Raw genomic sequence first — 23498 nt, forward strand, 5'->3', positions numbered from 1 at the left:
TAGCAGGGATAAAGGTAGAGTGAGATGTAGTGATGTCCTGTTGGCAGCTTCAGTTCAGTTAACACTGTCTGCTGAGTATGGGTGCGGTTTTTGGATCGGTAGACTCTAGACTCCCATGTGCTGTTGTGCGAGGCTATGTGTGGTTTGATTTCTTGTTGCAGTGTAGTGAAGTGCATGCAGTTTGCTGTGCAAGAAGGTGGTTGTGTTTGTTCAGGGTGTGAGAGGTGTAAGCAGAGAGTTGAGGTTTTTAGAGGATGGGATAGTTGGGTTAGCTCGCTGTTTCAGACATCTGTGTTAGATATCTATGCCCTTGCTGTCTACAGGAGCGTTCCTTTGGTGGTTCGTTCATCTGGTCGTGCGCAAGGCAGTGGCATGTCTCTGTGACTGTCTAGTGGTCTATGGGTGGGAAGGTGGTGAGGGTCTCCCCCTCCCCAGGGTTAAGATTGCTAAGGTTGTGGGTTGCTCTTTGGTTGTCAGTGGGGTCTGCTTTGCCTTGCCTTCCTGTGCTCCTACCGCACAGTCTCGTCCCTCTGAATCTTAGGCGCTGCCTGTCCTGTCGGGTGCTAGTTAATAATGAATGCTAATTCCTCTCCAGCTACGGTCCCTGTCCCTTGGCCTTTGCCTTGCACTGGGGATTGGCTTGGGAGAAGGTGAAATCATGGGCTCCCTCCCTCCAGAACTTTTTCTTGCCACGTGCGTTTGTTTGTGGCATGTTCTATTTCCATTGGTGTATGTTAGTTGATTTCATCTGATTCTGAGGTGAAGAGCTAAGTTTTGAGTAGTTTCCTGAATTTTAGGTGGTCCTTTGTATTGTGGTTTTCTTTCGGAAATGTGTTCCAAATTTGTGCTGCCACGTTGGAGAATGAGGATTCCTCACGTTTTTTACTTGTGTATGGTTTTGGTTTCAGGCGGATAACGTTGCTTTATCGGAGTGTTCTTGTTGGTTGATAAATGGTTGTTTTCTTTTGTAGGAATTCTGCTTCTTGGCCTGGGATTGCTGAAGATATGAGGATATGCTGAGTAAAGGATTATACTCACAAAACTGTTGAAGCAAATCTTTTCAGGTGCAGTTGTGCCATGGGGAATGACAACAGTATAACTACAGTGCTGCCCGACATGTAAGCATATTGGTACATCATCATCTTTCTGAATCAAATTGAATTTCAGAGAATTTGGCACACAGAACTATTTGACATCATGTGCCTCACATGTAACATCCCATGTCATCATGCTGTGTTGATTTGACCATTATTCCATGTGTACATTGTTTGACAGTAATGATCAACAAACAGACTCGAGCTGCAGGTACAGTGTCGTAAATTGCAAGTACAAAGTGCTACGCAGGTTTCAGTATGGAATTTCTGCATATGTGGTCAAATATTTAGTGTTTGGGGAGGGATCAAGTCTAAGAAAAACAGTGCTGTGGAGAACCACTTGCTTACATTATAGTCAGACATCTGCAAATATATGTTGCAAAGGAATACCACCTTAATTTTGGTCTTAGCACAAACATGTTTTTGTCAGAGTTGAGAAACCTGTGATTGTGGAGGAAATGTTCAGTGGGTAGTGCAGATGGGGGCGTGTGGTATTGCTAGAGAGGCTAATCGTTCCTGCTTTTCTCTCTCAAAAACAATTGTGGGTAGCAGATTGAAGTCTTCTCCTTTAGGCGATTGACCCGCAGGGAGAAAGGGTGGTGGGAGTCAAAAGGGCCATGCTTCAGCTGTGATTCAAAAAAGAGCACAGCCGCTTTTATATGTTGTTTCCTCTGTTTATGTTTATCACTTCCTTGTGTAACAACAGGAAGTGATGAGTACAGGAAAAGGAGGGACTTGAAAAGGGGAAACAGAAAGACTACTACGTCTTCAATGAAGAAGGTTGATCTTAACATTGCTTGTCCTCTCCTGGACTGTTGTTGATGCCATTTGACATTATAGATCTTTCTATGAGATATGTGCCCCCTTCCACCACTTCCTTTCCCTTTCCTTCTTTTTTCAAATGATCTCGCACAAAACCTAGAACTTACATGATGTATTTTTCTTACAGCTACTTTTTGTCTTTTAAAAACCCTCCTGAGGAACCAGATCACTATATCTGGAGAAACACGTGTCGAGGGCAACAATAGGCACTAAATGCAATTTCCAGCAATAGTATATGTGAAGTAACATATATCAAGGGCACAGCTAGTAACTTCTATCATTAGAACTCCGAAGCAATTCCTCGTGATAACTCAAACATGTGACATAACATGCATTTGTTTGACTTAAAGGAAACATAAATAAATATCAAGTATACATTTTTCAACTTGCCAACAATTGTGAAAACTGTGATTTACTGCAACTACAAAGTGGAGCAACAGCATATTGAAAAGTGAATTCTTTGCATAGCAACTGCTTACTGACAAGCAAATATTTTCTTTTAAATTTGTGTAAATACAACCTTTCAACACCCAGCAGCTTTGATTTGACTCTCTTTTTCTTATTTCACCAAATCTAAGGGCGCGGAGACTCACAAGATGTTTTCTATCTTTATATTGTATATTTTATAGTGTATAGGTTTAATCATATGTATTATCCTCCTAGAGTCCCCCACCCCTTTTCCCTGTCAACCCCAGTCCATGGGGACAATTACTTGTACACAGTGTGTGATGTATATGGACAGGCATTAACCGGGATTGGTAGCAGTGGGATATATTATATGGAGAGAAAGCTCTGGCAATCAACCTGCGTTGGTGAGAATGTGTACATGAAACCAGAATGGAATGAATAACTGGATAAAGCAAAGGAAGCTTCTGACTTACATGAGGAAACAAAGAGTGGGTGTGGCCTTTGCGCACGAGACCCAGTGGATAAAGGAGGCAGCACCAACATATAAGGAGGGCTGCATGCCACATAACCACTACACGCCAAGTTCCAAGCGCCAGAGGTGAAGAGATATCATTTTGCAAACATCTCAATCCCATGATTCTAGACACTTGGGGCCTCATTACAAGTCCGGCGGTAACCGCAGCGGTAAAACCACCTGGTTACCGCCGGACTCGTATTACCATTCCGCCTCCGTGATTCTCGGAATTACCGGGGCATTACAACCCTGGTTTCCAGGGAATCTAGGAGGCGGAATGGTGTTAATCCCCATTCCCATTGAGTCCTATAGGACTCAATGGGAATGGGGATCATGGAAACACCGGCAGCATCTCGTAATGCTGCCGGTGTTTCCTCGTCCGCCTGCAGGCGGGCGGTGTTAAACCCACCAGGTCAGACCCGGCGGGAACATCACCTCCCGCCTGCAGGAGTTGTGATCAGGCGGTCCGGAAACAACGGTGGCGGCGGTTTTACCGCCACTGTTGATTCCATACCGGGCGATTTGTAATGAGGCACATAGATGAAGATAGAAAGAAGGGTTAGATTGGAAAAGAGACGTCTGAACAGGATTGTATATTCGGTATGGAGTACATGCAAAATTTATTGTGAGAATTAGCTCTTTTTTTTTTACTCCAAGTCATAGGTAATTGAATGAGTTTGGATTTGAGAATATATTGCTTGCAGGGGAATTTAGTGTATGCCTGTGGCCTGCTGCTTAACAGAGATACGGTGAGGAGGCTAAAATGCTTTCTTGGAAGGAACAAAGTCAAAAGTATAATGGCTGATTTCGGTCTATTAGCTGGCTATCTGGAGAAGGCTTTATATGATCTTAAGATGCTGCCTCTTCTTTTCAGAATCCCACAAGGTACATATCCGAAGCTGGACTACTTCCTCATAGTTAATTTAATGGGATCAGTGGGAATCAACTCACTAGCCACAGCGGATCATGCCGGATAATGAGCAACCAGCTATGCCACCCTATGAAAAGTTGTGCAAGTTCACGTTAAGTTAACCTACGCCATGCTATATGGTTATTCTATGATAGACAATATTATTATTGGTAATGATGTGAATTGTGTACCAATGTTAAGCTGAGCTCTACTATATGGTTATTCTTTGCTAGATAACATTATGTTGGTAATGATATGAATTGCATACCAATGTTTGCTGCAATAACCACCAGCACTGCCAGCAATGTGTCAGGTTTAGGTGTATGTGTGGGCTGCAGAGCCAGGCATCCACATGAATATGTGCCACTGCCAGTAGCATGCCTAGCTCTTGTGCTGCTGTGTCTTTGCAGCCCGGGCAACTCAGCCAGAACATGCAGCGGCTTGTTAAGCCAGACTCTGCTCCTTTCTCTACTAATGTGCAGCCAGTATTAGGTCTGCCTATTTGCAGCCACATGCCAGGCCGCTAATTCACTGAGCATTAAACACTTTCAGGCACGTGAATGGGATGAGTGCCTTGCAGTTGACAGTGCTACTAGGTGGGCGGAGGGGCACCTAGCACAGGGAGAGCAACGTCAGGACATGCAGCAGCCAGCACCACCACCATTACAGGGGCAAGGCTTGTGCAGAATGTCAACCTGTAAAAGATTACCTTTAAGCAATGAGAGAGAGGCCAGCTCATCAATGCATTGATGATTATGCCTGAATCGTCCATCAATTTATTATAGGAAGAAATCATTATTGCTATATTTGTTGTGGTAGTCATTCAATAATATTTCACTTATCACCCATGGATTCAAGAAACATGATGAAGATAAAATGTATAAAGAAGCAGTTAAACATGTAGTGGCTCATTTGAAGACACAACTATTATGTCACATTAATTAGTATTTGTAAATCACAAATCTGCTATGGGTAGTGGCTGATATCTTCCAATGGGCTGCCGGGAGCTAGAGTTGAAACCGATAATATATTGAAAATGTGGGGAGCGAACAGCACTGGTTAGTGGAAGCCATGGGCTGTCCTGTGGCACAGAGAGCTGGATCACATTCAGTCCCATTATTTTCTGGTAAACATGATAGGATGTTGCACAGCCCTATCTGTCTTCCAGGGCTATCACCCTTGTGGGCAATCTACTGTGTATCTTTAGACCCACACATAATGTTTGTGACTAATCTCAGTTGCTATGGCAATGATGAGCTAGGCCTTAAACCAGAGTCTCCCACTTTGCACGTTAGTCTGTGATCGTGGGCAAATCGCATTACGTCTTTGCTCCTCAATTTCCTTATCTGACTGTGATGTATCAAAAATGTAACATTCATCCGTATGTTGCCTTGAGTGTTCAGTAGTAACCTTCAGTAGTACCTCCATAATATCAAAAAAGGGGCTTTTTAATGTTCACATAAGCAAATTATAGGATTAAATGATAGGCCCGTGTAAGAGTGGAGCACATGCATCAGTGACAGTGCTCACCAACGGGCCTTGGATAGTCATTGAGATCCAGAAGGACTGTCTTTAAAGTTTCTCCGATTTTAACATGGAATCAACTCCAGGAGAAATTAGCCCTCCTGTTGCTCAGCTTGTGGGGTAGAGGGGAGCTGTGAGGCTGGCAAGAAGCCCTGTTCTTTCTTTTCCTGAATGATTTTCTCATCCTGTCGTCCTGTTGACTGATAATATGAGCCCACATCAAGGTGGCAACTCTGTGATGTGCCCCGGGGAGGCCCTTTGTCTCTCAATTTCAGAGTGTCCCAAAAATGTTCTGTCTGATGTGCACTTACCTGGGTGGTGGCAGTTACCTTAATTCGAGTAGTGGATTTGAATGTGACAAATCCATAGCACTTGGGTTGCTCCAGTGTTAAGGCTCCAGCACAGGTTACAAAGTTAAACCCTCTTTATCTTTAGCTGTGCATAAGGGAACAGATGAAGCCATATATGTATGGCTATAGCCTGTGTCTGACTCACAAGACAAGGGCAATATAATCAAATACTACAGGATTGGCACTCTATAAGCGAAAGGCTGAAGAAATACTATCCATCTAGAAATTCTAAACTAAAGGGGCATTTTCACCTGACAAGGGAGTCCCTCAATTCTCTAAAGGTATATTTGGCCATGAATTTCAATGGCCACAAATATAAGAAGTCACAAGACACTGGATCTATATAAATTAGAGCAGCATTTCTTCTCTCCTCCTGAAGAGCTTCTAACTAGGTTGGTGAAACACATGCAGAGGATAACCATATGAGAATAAGCATAACTATATAAGAATATCAAGCAACATAACACATGAATACTTGAGCATTGCCAAAGAAGAAAGCAACATTAAGTCGAATAAAGTAAAAACTGTGCAGCAAATCTACTATCATTCAAAACCTTATTTCCGAATCAGAAGCACACGCCCATTTGGACAATTTTGGGTATTGGCACAGAATGTTGACCTCACATTTGTATCAATTTTAGAGCACGGGCAATTCTCAGTTGCACTGCGCCCGAGAGTGCAACATAGGCATGCGTTGCAAGTAATTGAAGAGAGATGTGGTTATAAGTCCGATGGATTTATTTGCAAAGTAGCCTGACAAAACCGACTCTTCATCCGAGGCTGTAAATGGGAGATGGGACCTAAGATAAATTGAATGAAGGACAGTGCCAGAAAACTCTCTCACGACTTCGCAATTGCGGTAATTTCAGTATAGCAGGAAAAGCCAAAGTGATGTGAAAGGAAGCAGCCCCTTGTATCAATTTTATGCTTGACAATTGGGCAGAAACAATAATAGAGGTCAACCAGCGACAACATATTCCCTTATCTAGCACTTAGGATGTTTCGCCAAAAGTTTGCATTATGTCTGCAACTTACTGTTAACTAAATCTGGCTGCAAAAATTAAAGATGACTGCGATGAAACCACATATGAGTTTTTGACTGGGAAGTAACCTGATAACGTTTCAATGTGGCAACCACCAGTGATTGGGTTGTTGTAAAAGGTCTGTATCGATCGAAGCACTCTCCCGATTGAAAGCTGAGTTTGTGCTCATCTTCAAGTATATCCAGTGGGTTTTGACCGATTACAAGGTTTAACCTTGGAATGCATCTCAGAATACGAGAAGAATGCAATTGAAGAAAATTGGGAGGAAGACATGCTGCAACAACATGCCAAGACCCACCAGACGCAGACACTTTGCTAGTGTCTGAGGATACCAGGCTTCTCAAGAAACCAAAGGGAACTGGCAAATCAGGGCTCCCTTCCCCTTACCAAGATGGGTTGAAAGCTTCAAAGAACTCTACTCCAAAAGGAACCATGCTGATCATCCCTGCATAGATCTGTCATGAAGAGGCAAGAACAAAGGAAAGCAGGAGGGAAGAGTGGGAAGAGAAGGATATTTGGGAAATTGGGCAAAACAAAGTACTTCTCTAAGGGTGGATATGTGTCATGCGATTGTATATGGATTGTCTTCTGTGGAAAGTTAGAGACTAGATGAATGTGTTGAGATAGCACCAGTAAATTAGTTGCAAGGCAGTTTTGAAATGGAGTGAATTCAATATCGAAAGATGCAGTCCAATCTCACTGCACCTGTGAAGGTAACTTCTCTAAGATCAAAATATCACATGTGGCACTTATGCAATGCAATGATCAAACCACCTAAAGGAGATATTTTAAAATGTGCCACTGAAATAAATGTTCACGTCAACCTAACCAATCTGGTTGTGATAACTGCAACTTCATCACTGAATTGCTGCAGTGCCTTACTACAAGGTTGGAGGGAAAGTGAACGAGGTACCTCAAATCCTCTATTTATCCTCCAAAACTGTTTAGTTTTACTACACTGTTACCTGCTAAAAATCCCCATCGGGTCCTGTGGACTCCTAAAATAGCGAATTACACTGCCTACTCATGATCCACTAGAAATTCAATGGGACGGGGTGGTGGTAACGGTAACTAAGATTGGCTGTAATTCTGTGGATTTACCACCAGATTACCAACAAGCTCATGATGAGGTCCATTTGTGTTGGTTCTATAGGGACAGGGTGGGTAACTCATTGTACTCCTGCCAAATATATAGTTGTTTTTGAAAAGGTCACTCATGATGGGCTTTCAGATTTTTGAGAAAAAACAAACAACTTAGCACATTTGTTTTTCATAATTAGCGCTCCTAATTTTTATTTGGATTTATGCATTTTAAAAAACAAGCATGCTATGTTTTCACAGTCAATCACTTAAGGAACAAGTTTGACTGAACATCACTGTGCTAATTCGTTGACACCATAGAGAGCACCTTTCAACCAATATTCCAGTCTAACCAACATAGCATTGCCTGTGGAGTGCCTCAAGGATCCATCCTCTCACCCCTCCTGTTCAACATTCATATTGCCAATGCTTATGAGACTCATCGGAGCACATGGTCTAACGTGGTCTCGCATGGTCTCACGTACTACAACTGCATACATAACATAAAATAACAAAGCTGTCTTTGAAATCTACACAGAAAACTGTAAATCTCAGCTTTACTTTACCAGATGTGACAACCAACGAAACTACACAAGGACTGTGAACAGACTGAAACTCTACATAAACTCTACAGAAGCAAAACAGAAGAAAAACAGAAGTCTACAGAAGCAAAACAGAAGTCTTGATCTGCACCACTAAAGCAAAAAGCCCAACAAAGAACCCCTGGCAAGCAGAGATGGGAACATTTTGACTACCTTGAGACATCTGTGTAGTTTGCATTGAGACTTGCATTGAAGCGTTCGTCCCCGGCAGTTGTGTATCTTTGGACTCCAGAGTCAAACTCTGACTGAGAAGAGAGCAATTTAGACTGAAACTGATGCATTGTTGCAGTGAGCAGCGAGTCTTTAGCGGTTGTCAGTTTCGGGCCTCAATCTTGTTTTAATGAACAATGAACTACGATCAATGACTGTAACATTTGGTGGGTGGTAGTTGGATCTCTCCATTCTCGTTGAACATCAGTTCAGTTGCTGAAACAGTTACATATATGCGGGCGGGCGGTAACTGCAGGTTTTAAGCCTTTGAGCCACCCCATGATTTACAATTCATCATCCCTTGAGGGCATACACTTCAAAAAGGCTGAAATAAAGTCTACCGCTTACCTCATTCCCTACCGTGTCAAGCGCAATCAGTAAGCGTTCGCAGGAGTAGAGGGTGGGGGTCGGTAACTGCAGTCAATGTTTCCTTTGAACCATCCCACATTTAGTCTTGCAGTTGGAGGTTGCCCTCAGCGCTTGCCTGCCTTAATGCATGGGGGGGCCGTAACAAAAATATTGGACCCTGCAATCACAGTGTGCGGAAGAGGACATTACTCCAACAACACAACAGAGCACATTTTATTTTTCAGTTTTCAACTATATTTACTTAATGTACTTATTTATTGAGCATTCGTTAGGTGCCTGTACAACAAAATAGTTTTTCAAGGTGCCACACGGTGATGGGGAGGGAACAGGGGGAGTAAAATATAATGGCAAAAAATACAATTTTGGTCCTAGTAGGCCTTGCGGCATTCGGACGTGCAAGTGCAGTGAAGAGAAGTGCGGGGGAATATTGTGGATATTGACCGAGAAAGCCCCCTTTGATCTATTTGTTTGATTCTAGACTGAAGGAGCCATTGACCTACGAGGCATTGTCTTCATTAAATTGTCAAACAGTTGCACATGTACGACCTGAGATGCGGTTACGTTACAAATAAACCAAATAAATGAAAGAAAAAAATGACAATGCTAACAACAACAACTCAGACTTCAGCAGGAGTGAGCCCTGAGTTTTCTCGGGAGGAGTTGCTCATGTGACAGAAAAGACACCAGGTCATCATGTTATTAACAAGTACTCAAATTTAGGCAAATGGGAAGCCTGCAAGAGGGATCAATGCACCAAAGAGTTAGACCAAGATCTACCTCTCATAACACTCACAACTACAACAGCAATTTGACTGGAGCAAGGAGGCAAATGGCGTGTTCATACCCCTCGATAAGGCCTCTATATCTGAGCTACAATCAATAAGAACGCTTGCGAACAAGGACATAAGGAAATCACGGGGCGAAGTTTGATAACAGATCAACTGAAAGAGAGACTCGCCTCAGTCACAGATGGGGGGCTTTCGCTAGCCACTCGCTTCTGTGTACCACACTGATAAATAAACAAAGAAGTATGACTGACTTTTTTCAAATGGCGCGGCCAAGTTCAGACTCAAGAATGAACAGGCAACAGGGCAGAGAGTTGGCAGCCCACCTCATGAGTGACAGAGGTATCCTCAAGGTGGTTACTCACTTGGAGGAAGAAGGAGAAGAACAATCATTAACTCCCCCTCTATGCAGTACATTCAGGCACTGAGCTAATAGTAGAAGAGTGGCAGACAAACTCAGAGGGGATTGCATCAGTATTGACTGAACACCGTTAATGAGCTCCATTCCATATATTGGTTTGGAGTTGCATCAAGGCTTACACGAAACACTACTGGAAATGGTTGAAAGGTCAAAATTATCATCTCCCTCCATCTCGCATTAAATCTTGTGTTAAGTTTGTTCGTAAGACTATATGAAAATATAAAAGTCAACCTATGAGCAAACACCCTTCAATTAAGTGAGACAAAAATAGCCCTGTTTCTGCTAAAATAGTCTCTAGAAAAAAAGAAAATGAGACTACCAAGAACCAAAGTAAGACGGCCAAGAGCTTGCTAGAGAGACTGAACGATGTTGAAAGAGCCCTATGGTAACAGTGGATACCTCAAAACAAGCTAACAGCAAAGAACACAGCACGATTCTCATTAATGAATCCCCAACAATAATCAGTGTGGGAATTCTAAATTATGAGGGCAATTTGCCAACAACATTGGGAGTATCAGTTCCAGTCCCGATATGCTAGTCAGTCGAGATCCTAGGAGTAACCCCCTCTCTATTGGCGTCCATGTCTCAGAGGTGTTGGAGGTGGCTGTCCCAGAAGTTGATAGAATTCAACAAACAGAACCCGTGACAAATCCTAATGTTTATAAAGGATCAGCAAGGAAGGTGGAATGGAAAACAAAAAAATGGTGAAAGAAATCAAAGAGAAGCTTACGAAGGTTTGAGAAATCTTACCCTCAACAAAGATCCCTCTACTGTTAGCAGACTCTGAAAATAATGGTGTGCGACCAAAGGTTAGCTAAGGCCACGTGTGCTACTACTATCATTTGGCAGACAAAAGAAGACAGCAACATGCAGACCAAGACCACAGACACAAGTATACCTGTAACAGAGTCCGGTGTTGGGAGACAGAATCACCCAACAGAGCAACAGAAAGTTTTGGCCAGAACAAATTGCTCAGAAACCAGTAATGTACTAATGATGAATAGACCTAGAATGAAAGATAACGTTTAACAAAGTGACTCTTTGGAGGGCTCCATGACCCCAATTCCCATTGCAAAGAACAACAAATAGTTTCAAACCAGCAATGTGTCTGAAACTTCATGAAACGTGAAGGTATCGCAAAGATGTTCTGGAGCTCCTCAAATGGACAGGAACACTCCACAAGGAAGGTGGAAGCCAATATTTTACTGCGGCCAAAAGAGCCCGGAAAGAACCTGCCGGAAAACAAAAAAACGTCAGTGCAAATGCAGTCATACAAAATCATTAAAGAGGGGTTTGTGGATCTTGGGCCTGGAAATGAGGTGAAACCTAATTTGGTATCTTCAGCCTCAGAGATCTCCCAGACTTCAGGAATCCTAACTAGAAGCACAATGAGAAAACTAGACAAAGGACCCATAGATCAGAAATCAACAGAGAGCAATGCAAAGTTATTTGCTCTGCCAAGAGCATGGGTTGAACAGCTGGCATCAACAGGAGGCCACCGGGTATTGAACCGAAATGCAATACTACAAATTACAAAAGAAATCCCTGACCGCTATCTCTTTTCAATTCACAATATCGATTACATCCACTTTCCTTATGATGAGTCTATGAATATTGTAGAAGTTGGCTTAAAGTCACGGATGGGGCTAATGCACTTCCAGCTGCACAAGATCTTTTTCTGTAATTGGGCGTTGCGATTTTGAATTACATGCCCGAAGAAAAAAGAAGGGCTGCAACCGATCAAAATAAATCGATCAAAATAACAGTGGGTGGAGAAGAAACCGCTACCCAGTTTCTAATCATCTGACTGAAAAGAAAGATGGGCAAAGTATGGGAATGGGGAGGGTGAGGGCAACCTGAACTGTGCTCCATCTGATTGTAAAAGTAAACGGTGGTCCTTGCTGCCTGACATTCTCTCCCAGGTCCTTTAGAAGTTAGGGGAGAGAAACGTGTCTCTTTAGCCGACCATGATATCAATGTGCTAAGCTGGAACACTAGGGGCCATAAGAGTTTCACAAATAACATCACAAACACTATATTATAATGCTATATTATAATGGAGGCAGTCCTTCAGGTGGATTAATAATCGCCTTGCATTATTAATAGTAACAAAATAAGAATGACTACTGACAATTTATCAAGGCATGCTGGCAGATAAACTATAGTATGAAGTCGATAGGGCTACAAAGAGCTTCATAATAGTGAACCTCCATTGGAACCCCTCTTGCTCCAGCCTGGACATTTTCATGGAAAACCTTTCTGATGTACTGTTCATGGGTGGGTCAATAGGTATACTAATGGCAGGTCATTTAAATTTGTACTGCCTCCTATCAAACTCATTGGTGGGTAAAAACATAGCGGGCCAGGAAAATCGAAAGAAATGGTTGGCTTACATTAAGGAATGGGATTTGCTTTTGGCCAATAGAAGCATTGAGGGAGATATACATTTGGCCCCAACATGGAAAAGTGGATTGTCCAGCTTGATTATAGATTATTTGATCCTGCCGAGAGAAATGTTTGAAAGATGTAGATTCATGAAAATCAGAGACACCATTAACCGTGACCATATAATCTCCATGGCAAAATCTGGAGCGGAGATAGGCATGCAGCAAAGGCTAGTGGTCAACCCATGGCAAAACAGATTGTAGAAGTTTAGAGCTTGTGGGCAAAGGTTGAAAAAGAACTTGAATGAAATAGTGAACTCCATGTCGGATAATCGACTTGACCAAGTATTTTCCCCGTCCAATGTTCTCGACTTCATCTGGCATCAGGACAAACCCATATATAATGGGAATAAAACTAGTACAAATCACAAATATGCTTTTGACCAAGAAACCTGGCCCCTCAAAAGACAGCTGAGAAAGAACATTCAAGCTCTCAATACCAGGCTTTTATCGAAAATAAAATCTTAATGGAAAAAAGAAGCTTGCCTCGAAATACAGAAATTGAGCGAGAGCAAACCGATTCCTCAAGTGTCAAAGTCAGGGTGAATTAATGTTGGGCACTCTTGCACTCTTATAACAAAAATCTCACTACATTTCTGGGCCTTAGTAAATCAAGAGGGTGGGGTACAAGCCCAGTGCCAAAGAATTCGGTGACTGAGAACGTCTGCAGTATTCATTTTAGGGAACATTATAGGAATCTGGCATGTGAGGAGTGGGTGTGGAATGACAGTGGGCCATGGATGCTAAACCTGACTAGGGAAGACATAGCTATCCTGATTTAAAAAAAAATCATCAGCTTCAAGAGTAGCAGGGCCGAATGGCCTAACGTAAACTATTCTTAAATCCGACATAGGCCTATGTTCAACAGTACTTCTGGCCAGTTTAATTCTGTGATCCGATCTAAATGCTGCCCTCCAAGTTGGAGAACTGCTATAATAATTCCAATCTATAAAATGGGCCATCTATAAGAAGGGCGATCAGGCAAATCTGGCCAACTATCACCAAATCACCCATCTAAATGCAGATAGTAAGCTGTTTGCAGGAGCAGTTCTTCGAGAATTAGAAAAGTGGGCTGAGAACAAATGCATTCTGCATAAAGTGCAAATCGACTTCAGAAAAGGAATGTCAGCCTCACAGAATGGTTTGATCATTAACATCATGCGTGGGAAGGCTTAGACCAGGGGTTGCCCCCCCTCTATGGTGCTCTAATTGATCTTTCAAAAGCCTTTGACACCATTAAAACAGGGCGTCTTTGGAACAAGCTAAAACAATGGGGGCTCCCTTCCAACCTGTTATCAATAATAATCCATCTCCATGATAAATCAAGCATACAAGTCAGATTAGAAGGCCAGGAACATTTATCTAAGCTAGTACGGACTGAGGGAGGTGTGCGGCAGAGGTGCATTCTTGCTCCTTGCCTCTTCAACTACTACCTGGCGGATATGAACAAGGCTTTAAATTGTCAGGCATTCAAAGTAAGCTGAATTGCCTATGCAGACGATATCATGCTTTTGGATTATACTCCGTGGGGCATCCAATGCTTGCTTACTGCCCTAGTGAAGTATGCTGAAGCTGAAGAAAACAACCTACTCATCAATCCATCCACATCTAACATCTTTTACTTTTGTAATCCAACAAAGAATGCAGTTTGTTGGGACCTTTCATTGCCAGGAGATCGAGCAGATCAAGGAAGTCGTATATCTCGGATTTAAAATCATGTCACATCCCAATATTACACTAGGAGAAGCTAGATTGGAGGGAAAAGTGGACCAGTTCACTTGCCATATGAAGACATTTTTTATTATCCCTCTAGTCAATTTCTACAAGGGCAAAGTTATTCCAACTTTACTGTATGGGATGGACGTTGAGTCCCAATCTTGGAATTTGAATTGGTCACGACTGGATGGTAGGCTGTGAAAAAAAACATTAAATTTACCTCAGTCCCTTCCAATGGCAATCCTGTGATACAAAATCATTTTGAGTTCACTCAGGTCTTGCTTAGATTGGAAGCTTGTGTCACTGTATAGGTCTATCCGGGTCCCATATAAACACTCTTTATATGAAGACGTAAAATCTATGCTGCAGGAAGGCATCAGCCAATTCCAATGTAAGCTAGATGGAACAGTGGTTGCTATATTAGTCAACTGCTCTGGAACAGTAGTGGATTTGGCTGTAAATCTGGTAGGTGTCAAACAGGCAATCATGAGTATGGATTGGTCAACAACAATAGATAATGCACAAAGCTATACAATGCATAACTGCTTCTCCCTCCTGGATAAACCCTGAGGCGCTCTACCCTCCTATTTGAAACAATTTCCAAATTCCAAATGGTTAGCTGAAATTCCTCCTAAACCTCCTACCCATGGGAGAAATGTTGGCAACTCGGGAAAATAAAGGGACACCGCTCTCGATGTGGGGAAGGTGTAGGCCAGATGCTACAACATAGCCTAATCTTTTATCCTGCTGTCCAAAATGTGAGGGTGTTGCATTCTGAACCCTTTGATGATAAGATTGGCTGGTTGAATACAGAGGACTTTTGGGAAAGACTATCCTTGGGTCATGAACCAATTTTAAGCATGGAAGTATGGAAACCTTTTAACAGTTTGGGTTGTATTACATTGTACAGTTGCAAAAAAACCTGAGGATTGGTTGGGAACATATATGATGTATATTCTACGCACGTCTTTTTTTCTTTTTCTCTGTATGTTTATTCTCTTTGGCACATATGTGAAAAGTCATATTTTTGATTATATCACATAAACAATAAAAAAAACGAAATTATTGACTTTCAGACATGTGGCATAGTGTTCTTCTAAACATCCTGTCATTTCAAAGTTCAGGTTTGCAGACTGCACATTCTCCATGCACTGCCAAATGTTATTGATTATTTTATTTGAGTAAAAGCAATTGTAGAGTGCAAATCTTATCACAAACGATCAGAGGAGATTTGTACAATCATCAGAGCAAAAACATGGTATTAAGATTATGTCCAGTTGATACAATCAGTTAGAATGGTCTAAGTCGAATGTGCAAATCATTTTAAAGACCCACCACTCTTTAGGAAATCATAATGTTATAGAGGTTGAATTGGCAACCCTGAACGAAACACACTGCATATTTTAGAGTAGAATTCTATTCCTTTAGGGGTAACATTTCTGTCCGTGCACTTAATTCTGTTCTGCTTCTCTTCCAGGCACTCAGTTGCAAACAGATGGCTGTAAAAATAACAGATGCCTGACCTCTCTCTACTGCAAATATTTTGTCTCTATTTTAAATATTCTGAATAATTTTCCTTTTTACCTCACCCATATTTTCTGCAATGAGGGTGGACGTTGTGCTGTTAGAGTTGCAGCTCACACATCTTACAATTTTGACAATTCAACCTTTATAATATCTTGTCTAATGCTCAACAAATGCATTATAGTTTTTACATAAATCATAACAAAAAAACTCTATGAACATTTATCTAAAGGTAATTCAACTATGCAACAATAATGATCCGTTAAAATAGTACACACATGTGCACACATAATAAAAGTGCATCTGTATATGTAGTACTACATGATAAACTTTAAAAATAAGTAAGTGCAAACATTCCTGGATAACCTCCTGTCGTCCTCACACACCCCATTGCCACACCCCCTAGCACAGACAATACAAATACAATACGCCTGATAAACTTCATGCACTTGCACTAGGAGAAATGCCATTAGGTCTAATACGCTAGTTTTTTTTGTTTGATTAGTCGGAAACTTCAAAGCCTAAGACTGACTACTGTATTCCATTGCTCCTTTCCCGTCTTGAATCGATTTGAAGTACTTAACTTGTGTATAAGCGCTGTGCAAATGAACAATTACAATTACAAACCCCAAAACATGCGTCTACTGTTTAAGGGAACGTTCAGTGCAGTGAACTGAAGTGCAAGTTTCGAATTCTTCCTACAATTATTTAGAAACAAAACCTTTATTTTAAAAAGAAATTGTTTGGGAATGGCTCCCAACTGCTCCCTCCCACTTTAACTGATGAAAAACTTGAGCAAAGTTCTGGTGATCCAAGAATATTTGGGAGTCACTCCATCACACCAAATGCTACCACAAACCCCTGGTGGATCTTGCAGCCTGCGGTTTGGGGCCTGCTTGTGCTTGAAATTTCCACATGAGAGTTTTTGCGCAGAAACAATGTGCTATGCTAAAAATATTTGAATTTTACTTTCCAGTGCAGGAGAGAACTTTGGATGGAAAAATGTATATATTTTTCTAGCAGAGGAAATTTCTAATAAGTGAAACCTTCCCAGGCTGAACATTTTCTTTTCATGTCTAGCACTAACCAATTACACGTTTAAATGTCCCATGACAGAATTATATTTTATTTAGAATTTCTCTGGCGAGCACTAGTATGCATTGGAAACTAGAGAAAACGCATTTCTAAGGTGAGAGTATTTTGTATGAAACACACCAATACCAGACATCATTTTCTTTCAGTTTTTAGTGGAACCAGCCCTTGCAGGCATGGCACACCAGGGGCTAAATTACAGAAACTTTGGGGCCATACTAGAAAATCCTTACACCATATCAAGTAGAATGTTTCATGGTATAAGCAGTGGGGCAAACACACACAACATATATTACAATGCATTTTTGCACCAGGGCAAAGCTTGCCTTAGTGCAATTTGGGAATGATATTAGCACTAGGGAAATGTTTCCCCTAGTGCTGATGCGGTGCAACCTTGCAGTTGCACCAGTGCAAAGGTCATGTAATCTGACCCATGGGGTTTTCCTGTGAATCACAATAGTTTGGTGATCTTTCAATTTCAAATTGACTACAATTTGGGTAATTCATGATTATTGGAGAAATTCAACAAAGTATATAGGTCATTGTTTCACTTGAAAAATTCACATTATTGTGGAAACGGCAGGATTAGCATATTGTAATTTCACAAACCTGCTGGAAGAGGAACATGATGTGGACCCACAGGTGAGGCTGCCTGCTGATGAGCGTGAAGCTAGACTTACTGTAGAGGCAGTAGTGGCCTTTCCTGGGACAGCTGAAGAACAACTTGGCCACAAAGCCTTTCAAGGTATCTGCAACCAAACGTACAAAACACGGCATTACTGTCTGCGATCCTGAGGAACTGCATGACCATTTTACATGCACATGCGTTTTGATCACTTTCATATCAGTGCATGGTTTTATACATTGCATAATTTAGCTTGAGAGTTCACACTTGGCTACACTGATACCATCCTTGATGTCTATAAAGTGATTTTGAGGAGCGGGTCACCGTTCTGAGAGGGCATGCTGGACAGTAAAGTAGTCTAGGATGAACGTTTCAGTCCAGACTTTAAAACACTTTCAGTTGGCCAATTTGCCAATTTTCCAATATCTCGAATTTGTTCCAGGGTCTGGCAAAACACATTGGGTGAGTTCAACCTTTTGGTTACTTTAAAAGTCATCACTTTAGAAGCGTGTCAACATTCAGCAGAGGATGTTAAGCGAGCTAGGAAGTTGCAGTCAATTTGGCACATGTAGTCAAAGGAGATGGATTATAATAAGAATTCTATTACAGTCAGAGAAGTAAAACTGGCATAGATTTAGAGAAGAATTACACACAGATTATTTAGGGGGATGGGCTGGATATTGCTACATGTGACTGCTTGCTTCACAGATAAATGATGTTGCACCGATTTTTGAAGTAACTTATTGAAGACATCAGATGCCAGCTTGAGTATGGCTTGTACATGAGACATTTGTATTTCTGAGGGAGTGTGAGCGTTATGTCTACAGGGTACAAAATATGCACTCACCACTTGCCATTGGCTTGTGATAATTGGCAAGTAACGACTGGTGTGTGTATGTGTAAAATTACTGTGGCACGTGACTTCATTTCTGCCTAGCAACTTGCAGCTTGAAGGTTTTGCCCTCATGTGACATGGTTTCCTAATCCAGTTTAAAGTGATTGTGACTAATTTGAGTGAAATACACACATGTTAAATGTTTCCCTTCTAGAGGCGACACAGTCCCAATTACCATGTTTTGCATTTCCCGAGGGAGGAGAGTATTCCAGTGACCCGCTTGTGTGAACTAATAAACATGACTTTTTTTTAAGTGAGGAAACAATCCCAATACCTGTTAGAGGCTGGTGAGTATATTAAGTGACTAGGACTGCATGTCAAATGCAAGTGTTATTTTTCTTAAAGGAGGAGAGAAGCACAGTGACTAACTTGATTTAGATACACTGTGTGAGATACATTGATGTGTTCAATTGTTATCTGTGGATCTGATGGTAGTTCCATTGAAACTAATTAGCACTTTCTCTTTTCAAGCAATTGGTATATGATTCACTGAAAAATATTTGTAATTCCTGTTTTTTGAATTGTGAACTTTGACCTATGTCAGCCGGCCTATGTTTATTTAATGTTAGCCAATGACTTAAGAGCCACAAGCCCTCTGTTTGGTGCCCACATGACACGGTTCCTGCGGCAGCTTCACTGGCTCCCGGTTCAAATCGCTGTGTCTGGTTCATAAAGCCTTCTATAAAACAAAAGCAAAATACCTTCAAACAAGGTTCTGCCCCTATATAACCAGCAGGTCGCTTCGTTTTCAATCTCTGAAAACTATTCAGCCTCCTAGGGCCAGGATCTCTCGAGTTGGTGGTTGCGCTTTCTCTGTGGCTGACGCAAAAGCCTGGAACTCTCCCCCCTTCTCTTTACGGGCTATTGTGGCTCATGTGCCTTTTTAAAACGTTTCTTCTCTAGTACTCCAGGACTTCTCGGTTCTCTGCAGTTGCTAGCGCCATGATGCCTTTGGGCGTACGCTGCGTGTTATATATAAATGTGGATAAGATAAGTCTGTTGGATTCTAGAGCACTATCTTCCTCTGGTTCTTGAGATTAGGACTGCATGAAGATTTCTGAACCAGAAACGACAAAACATATCTTAATTTCACTTTCAGAATTGAGGAAAATACATTTTCAGCATTTATTTAATGATTTTACAACTTTAACCCCTGAGAAATTATGGAACACATTTTATTAGTGGACACTGAATTACAAGAACTGTGGCAGTAATGACACTTTGTGAATTGCCAATTTTAGGCTTGGTATTAAGCCATCCGAGTCTAGTATGTGAAACAAATAACATTGTTATCAAGAACCCCAACTACCCCTGTCCTTGGCCTCTGCCTTCCACATTGCAATCACTTTGCTTTCATGCACTATCAACATAAACATTTTAGAATGTATTTTAGACATCATCTTCTAAAATGTAACTTATCTTTAGATATTTTCTTCTAAAATGTAATTTATCCTAATTTGTGTAAGGTCATATGAATGTTTTATCTTTCTCACAAATTGCGTGTATGAATAGGTTGAAATATTTCAAGTGATCAACGATTCACATCAACTTTAACATTGCTGAAATGTTCCTTTTGAATTACCATCTAAAGATTTAGCATGAACTCGTCGGACCGTATTATGAAAAATGGGTAAATCTGCTAATAGGAAATTCTGAATTTCTCTCGCCATCGTCATATACCCTGCATACTGCTACTATCTCATTGTATACATTGTTAACATGACCGTTTCCAAATGCATTTTCAGTGTTCATTACTGTAAAATATGCAAATGTATGGTTTTTAAAATAAATTGTGTGTATTGAAAGGTTGAAATAGTGCTGTTTTAACCAAATCAATCAATAAAAAATAAATAAAAAAAATAATATTTTGAGTTTGTTGAATTGTAATAGAGTATGGGGAAGCTATTTATGAACTATTTTATCTGTTAGAAGATATGTGTAAACAATTTTGCCTATGTGTAATATTTATGAAATGTTTATTTTTAAACCAATACACAATACATAAAGAGAAAAGAAATATAGTAACGTAGAACTCCAGCACAGTAGATTGAGTGAGATACACAGATATGACAAATTTTCCTGGGGAAGGAGAAGACCCCACTAGTGACTAGTGAAGAACACAATGGTGATCCACACAGATGGCACTTTTTTCTGAGGAAGGAGAAGACCCCACTAACATTTGAATGCTGACGGTTATATTAATTGACTACAACTTAGTGAAAAATGCACATGTCCATTTTTCTGAGGAAGATGAAAATCCCATTGACTAGTTTCACTGACATAAATGCCTGTTTAAGATTTTTCTGGGGAAGGAAATCATTCCAGTGCCTAACATGCACAATGTATTCCCGAGCGAGGAGATCATCCCAGTGACTTGCTTGAAAGTGATGCATGCACATTGCTTTTCTCCACAAAGGAGTAGACATTTCTAGAGGCTAGGTTGAGTAAGATGTATGCAGGTGACATGTTTTTGCTATGGGCAAAAAGGAAAACATAAGCATGTGACAGGCTCGCCACCACAGGAATCTTCACAACAATTAAGCACAGGTTATCAACCACACAATTCCAAAGTGTGGAATATTTACATACAGGACAAGCCACAACTGCATCTTGAATGTTGGCTGAAGAAAGACTGGATTTGGTTCAATTTGGTAAATGAATCTATTTAATCCCACATGAAGCTGGACCTTTATTCAACATGTTTCGGAAGAAATAACAGAAAACCAAGAGCAATCTATTAACCTTCTGCCATCACACGGTACAATATGTCACTGCCAATCATTAGTGGCAACTCCAACCCCCGCTAACCAAGTGACTTATAGTAGATGCAGGCTTATCAGCAATGAATCTGCAAATGTGTCAGGGCATTATCACTTTTGTGTTTGAAGATAGTCAATACTTCTTACCGTTAACATGAAAGAATGTGTTTGTTCTATTACAACCTGGCAGTAATTCTATTTAAGAACTTCTGATTCACTCCTTTGTTAAAGCACATGGTTTTTGATTACTTTACGAAATGGTTGTTAATGTAGGGTATTTGCCAGATGCTGGTAAATCTCCTGCAAGTTTGTGCTTTGATTACCTGACCATGTTGTCCAGCAGCATGGGATAATCAGCAAGAAACTCACAAACATACTGCAAGCCCAGCCACCATTTCATCGGCTGCTTCCCCTACCGACACCTATCCCTCCATTCAAGTTCCATCACATCTCAACTAGCACCCTAGAAACTCTAATCAATGGCCTCAACCCTTCAAAATGTAAAGGCAACCTTTACCCAGTCCCCGTTGTAAAGGTATGTTCCAAATTGATTTTGCCTTTCATCGCTGCCATTATTAACAACTTTTTGCCTCATGTTCGATACCCACCCCCTCAAAGAGTCTTGGGTCACCTTTCTGCTTAAGGAACCTACCCTAGAACCAGCATCCCCTACCAACTACAGACCCATCACCACAGTCCCCTCCTACCTGAAAATTATCCACAAAGCAGCGTACCTTTAAATCCAGGACTTCCTTGAAGCACATCAACCCTGAGCCCCTGACAATTTGGCTTCCATTCTAAATATGGAACACAGTGTGTCTTGACTTAAAAAATCAACTCGATGAAGCCATATATGCCGGCAACCTCTGTCTTCTCCTTCTTCTGGATAACTTGGCTGCCTTTGACCTGGTCGAACACCAAACCCTCTGCCACCTCCTCACTTCATTTGCCCACTTCTCCTCAAAAGTAGCAAAATGGATCTCTGCCTTTCTAGCAAACCGATCCTCCAGAGTCTTCACAAAGGACACTGCCACCTCGCCCACTACAGTCTCCTGTGGAGTCCCTCAAGGCTCCTGTCTTTCACCTACAATCTACCACATTTACAGTAAACCCCTCTGTGACCACCTTGACTCCTTGAGCATAACCTGTACTAACTATGCCGACAATACCCAAATCCTCTGCCCTCTCGCTGGGAACCACACACACGACACCAGCAAAGTGAAAAGAACATACAAAACCATCCAAATCTGGATGGCCTCACATAACCTCAGCTTAAATTATGAGAAAACGGAACTATTTCTCATTGGTTCCCCTGCCTGTTTCACCAAGCTCAACACTGCCTTTATCGACTTCAACATCAATTTCCACTCCATCCATGTCTCCACCTCGGTAAAAATGGTGTGAGTTTTTCTGGATGCATCACTCACCATGACAAGCCATGACAACCAGTTTGCCTCAACCTCAGCCTATGTAACAATGCCCATCACTGCCTGCATGCCTTTTCTCTCCACGGAAAATCATCTCACTATTGCACGGGCCCTTGTCCTGTCCAAGCTGGACTACTGCAATGCACTTCTCTCTGGCACCTCCTAGAAAAACCTTGCCAAACTACAGGTCCGACAAACCACATCTCAGAGACACAAAGATCCATCCACTGTCTGCGAATGGATTTTCTTCAAAGTTCTCGCTATAACCCACCACTGTCTCTCCAAAAATGCTCTCCCATACCTCATCCAGAAGGTCAAGAGACACATTCCCAACAGACCCTTCTGATCTGCTCACAGCCACTGCCTCACCATAACGAGATTTAAAACGCAAAAGAGCAGGGGGTGCCAGCTTCCCTGTTTTCTCTGCCACACTTTGGAACAATCTCCCACTATCGCTCAAAGAGGAGCCCTCCTCCTATCTCTTGTGAAAAAATCGCAAAACTCACCTATTCAGCTAACCTCGTCTGCAACTGTCTCACCTTACTACTGTAAGAATCTGTGCCTAGATGCCCATGGGCTTTGTGCACCACTATACATGCAATACATAATTAAATAAATATAGAAACAAGACCATTACAAGAGCAGAAAATGTCACCTTTTTATAGCCATATAGATTAGTGGACTTAACACTGACTAAAATACCATCAGTGCACAAAGGAACATCAACACTTGTCCTATTGGATTAAGCCAGACCATGCTGTTCACCAGCAGGACAATTTACACATACAACATTTTCAGAGCAAGTGTTGCACAGATATTGAACCCTGGGATAAGGTAGAGGAGGTGGTGGTAAAGTAGAAAAACCTCAGAAGATAGAACTTGGC

The 23498-nt window shown here is 41.4% G+C and overlaps 1 protein-coding gene across 5 annotated transcripts in view; it reads right to left on the bottom strand.

The window, feature by feature from the left end:
* The window catches only part of VEPH1 (ventricular zone expressed PH domain containing 1), a 2478904-nt gene that overhangs the window by 927117 nt on the left and 1528289 nt on the right, over positions 1–23498 (bottom strand). For all 5 annotated transcript variants that reach the window (XM_069618443.1, XM_069618442.1, XM_069618440.1 and 2 more), the window contains one exon: positions 17518–17657. In XM_069618443.1, coding sequence (XP_069474544.1) covers positions 17518–17657 — 140 coding nt within the window. The remainder of the gene's footprint in view (positions 1–17517; positions 17658–23498) is intronic.

This window comes from Ambystoma mexicanum, chromosome 10, assembly GCF_040938575.1.
Source record: "Ambystoma mexicanum isolate Mex_15411 chromosome 10, UKY_AmexF1_1, whole genome shotgun sequence".
NCBI classification, from domain to species: domain Eukaryota; kingdom Metazoa; phylum Chordata; class Amphibia; order Caudata; family Ambystomatidae; genus Ambystoma; species Ambystoma mexicanum.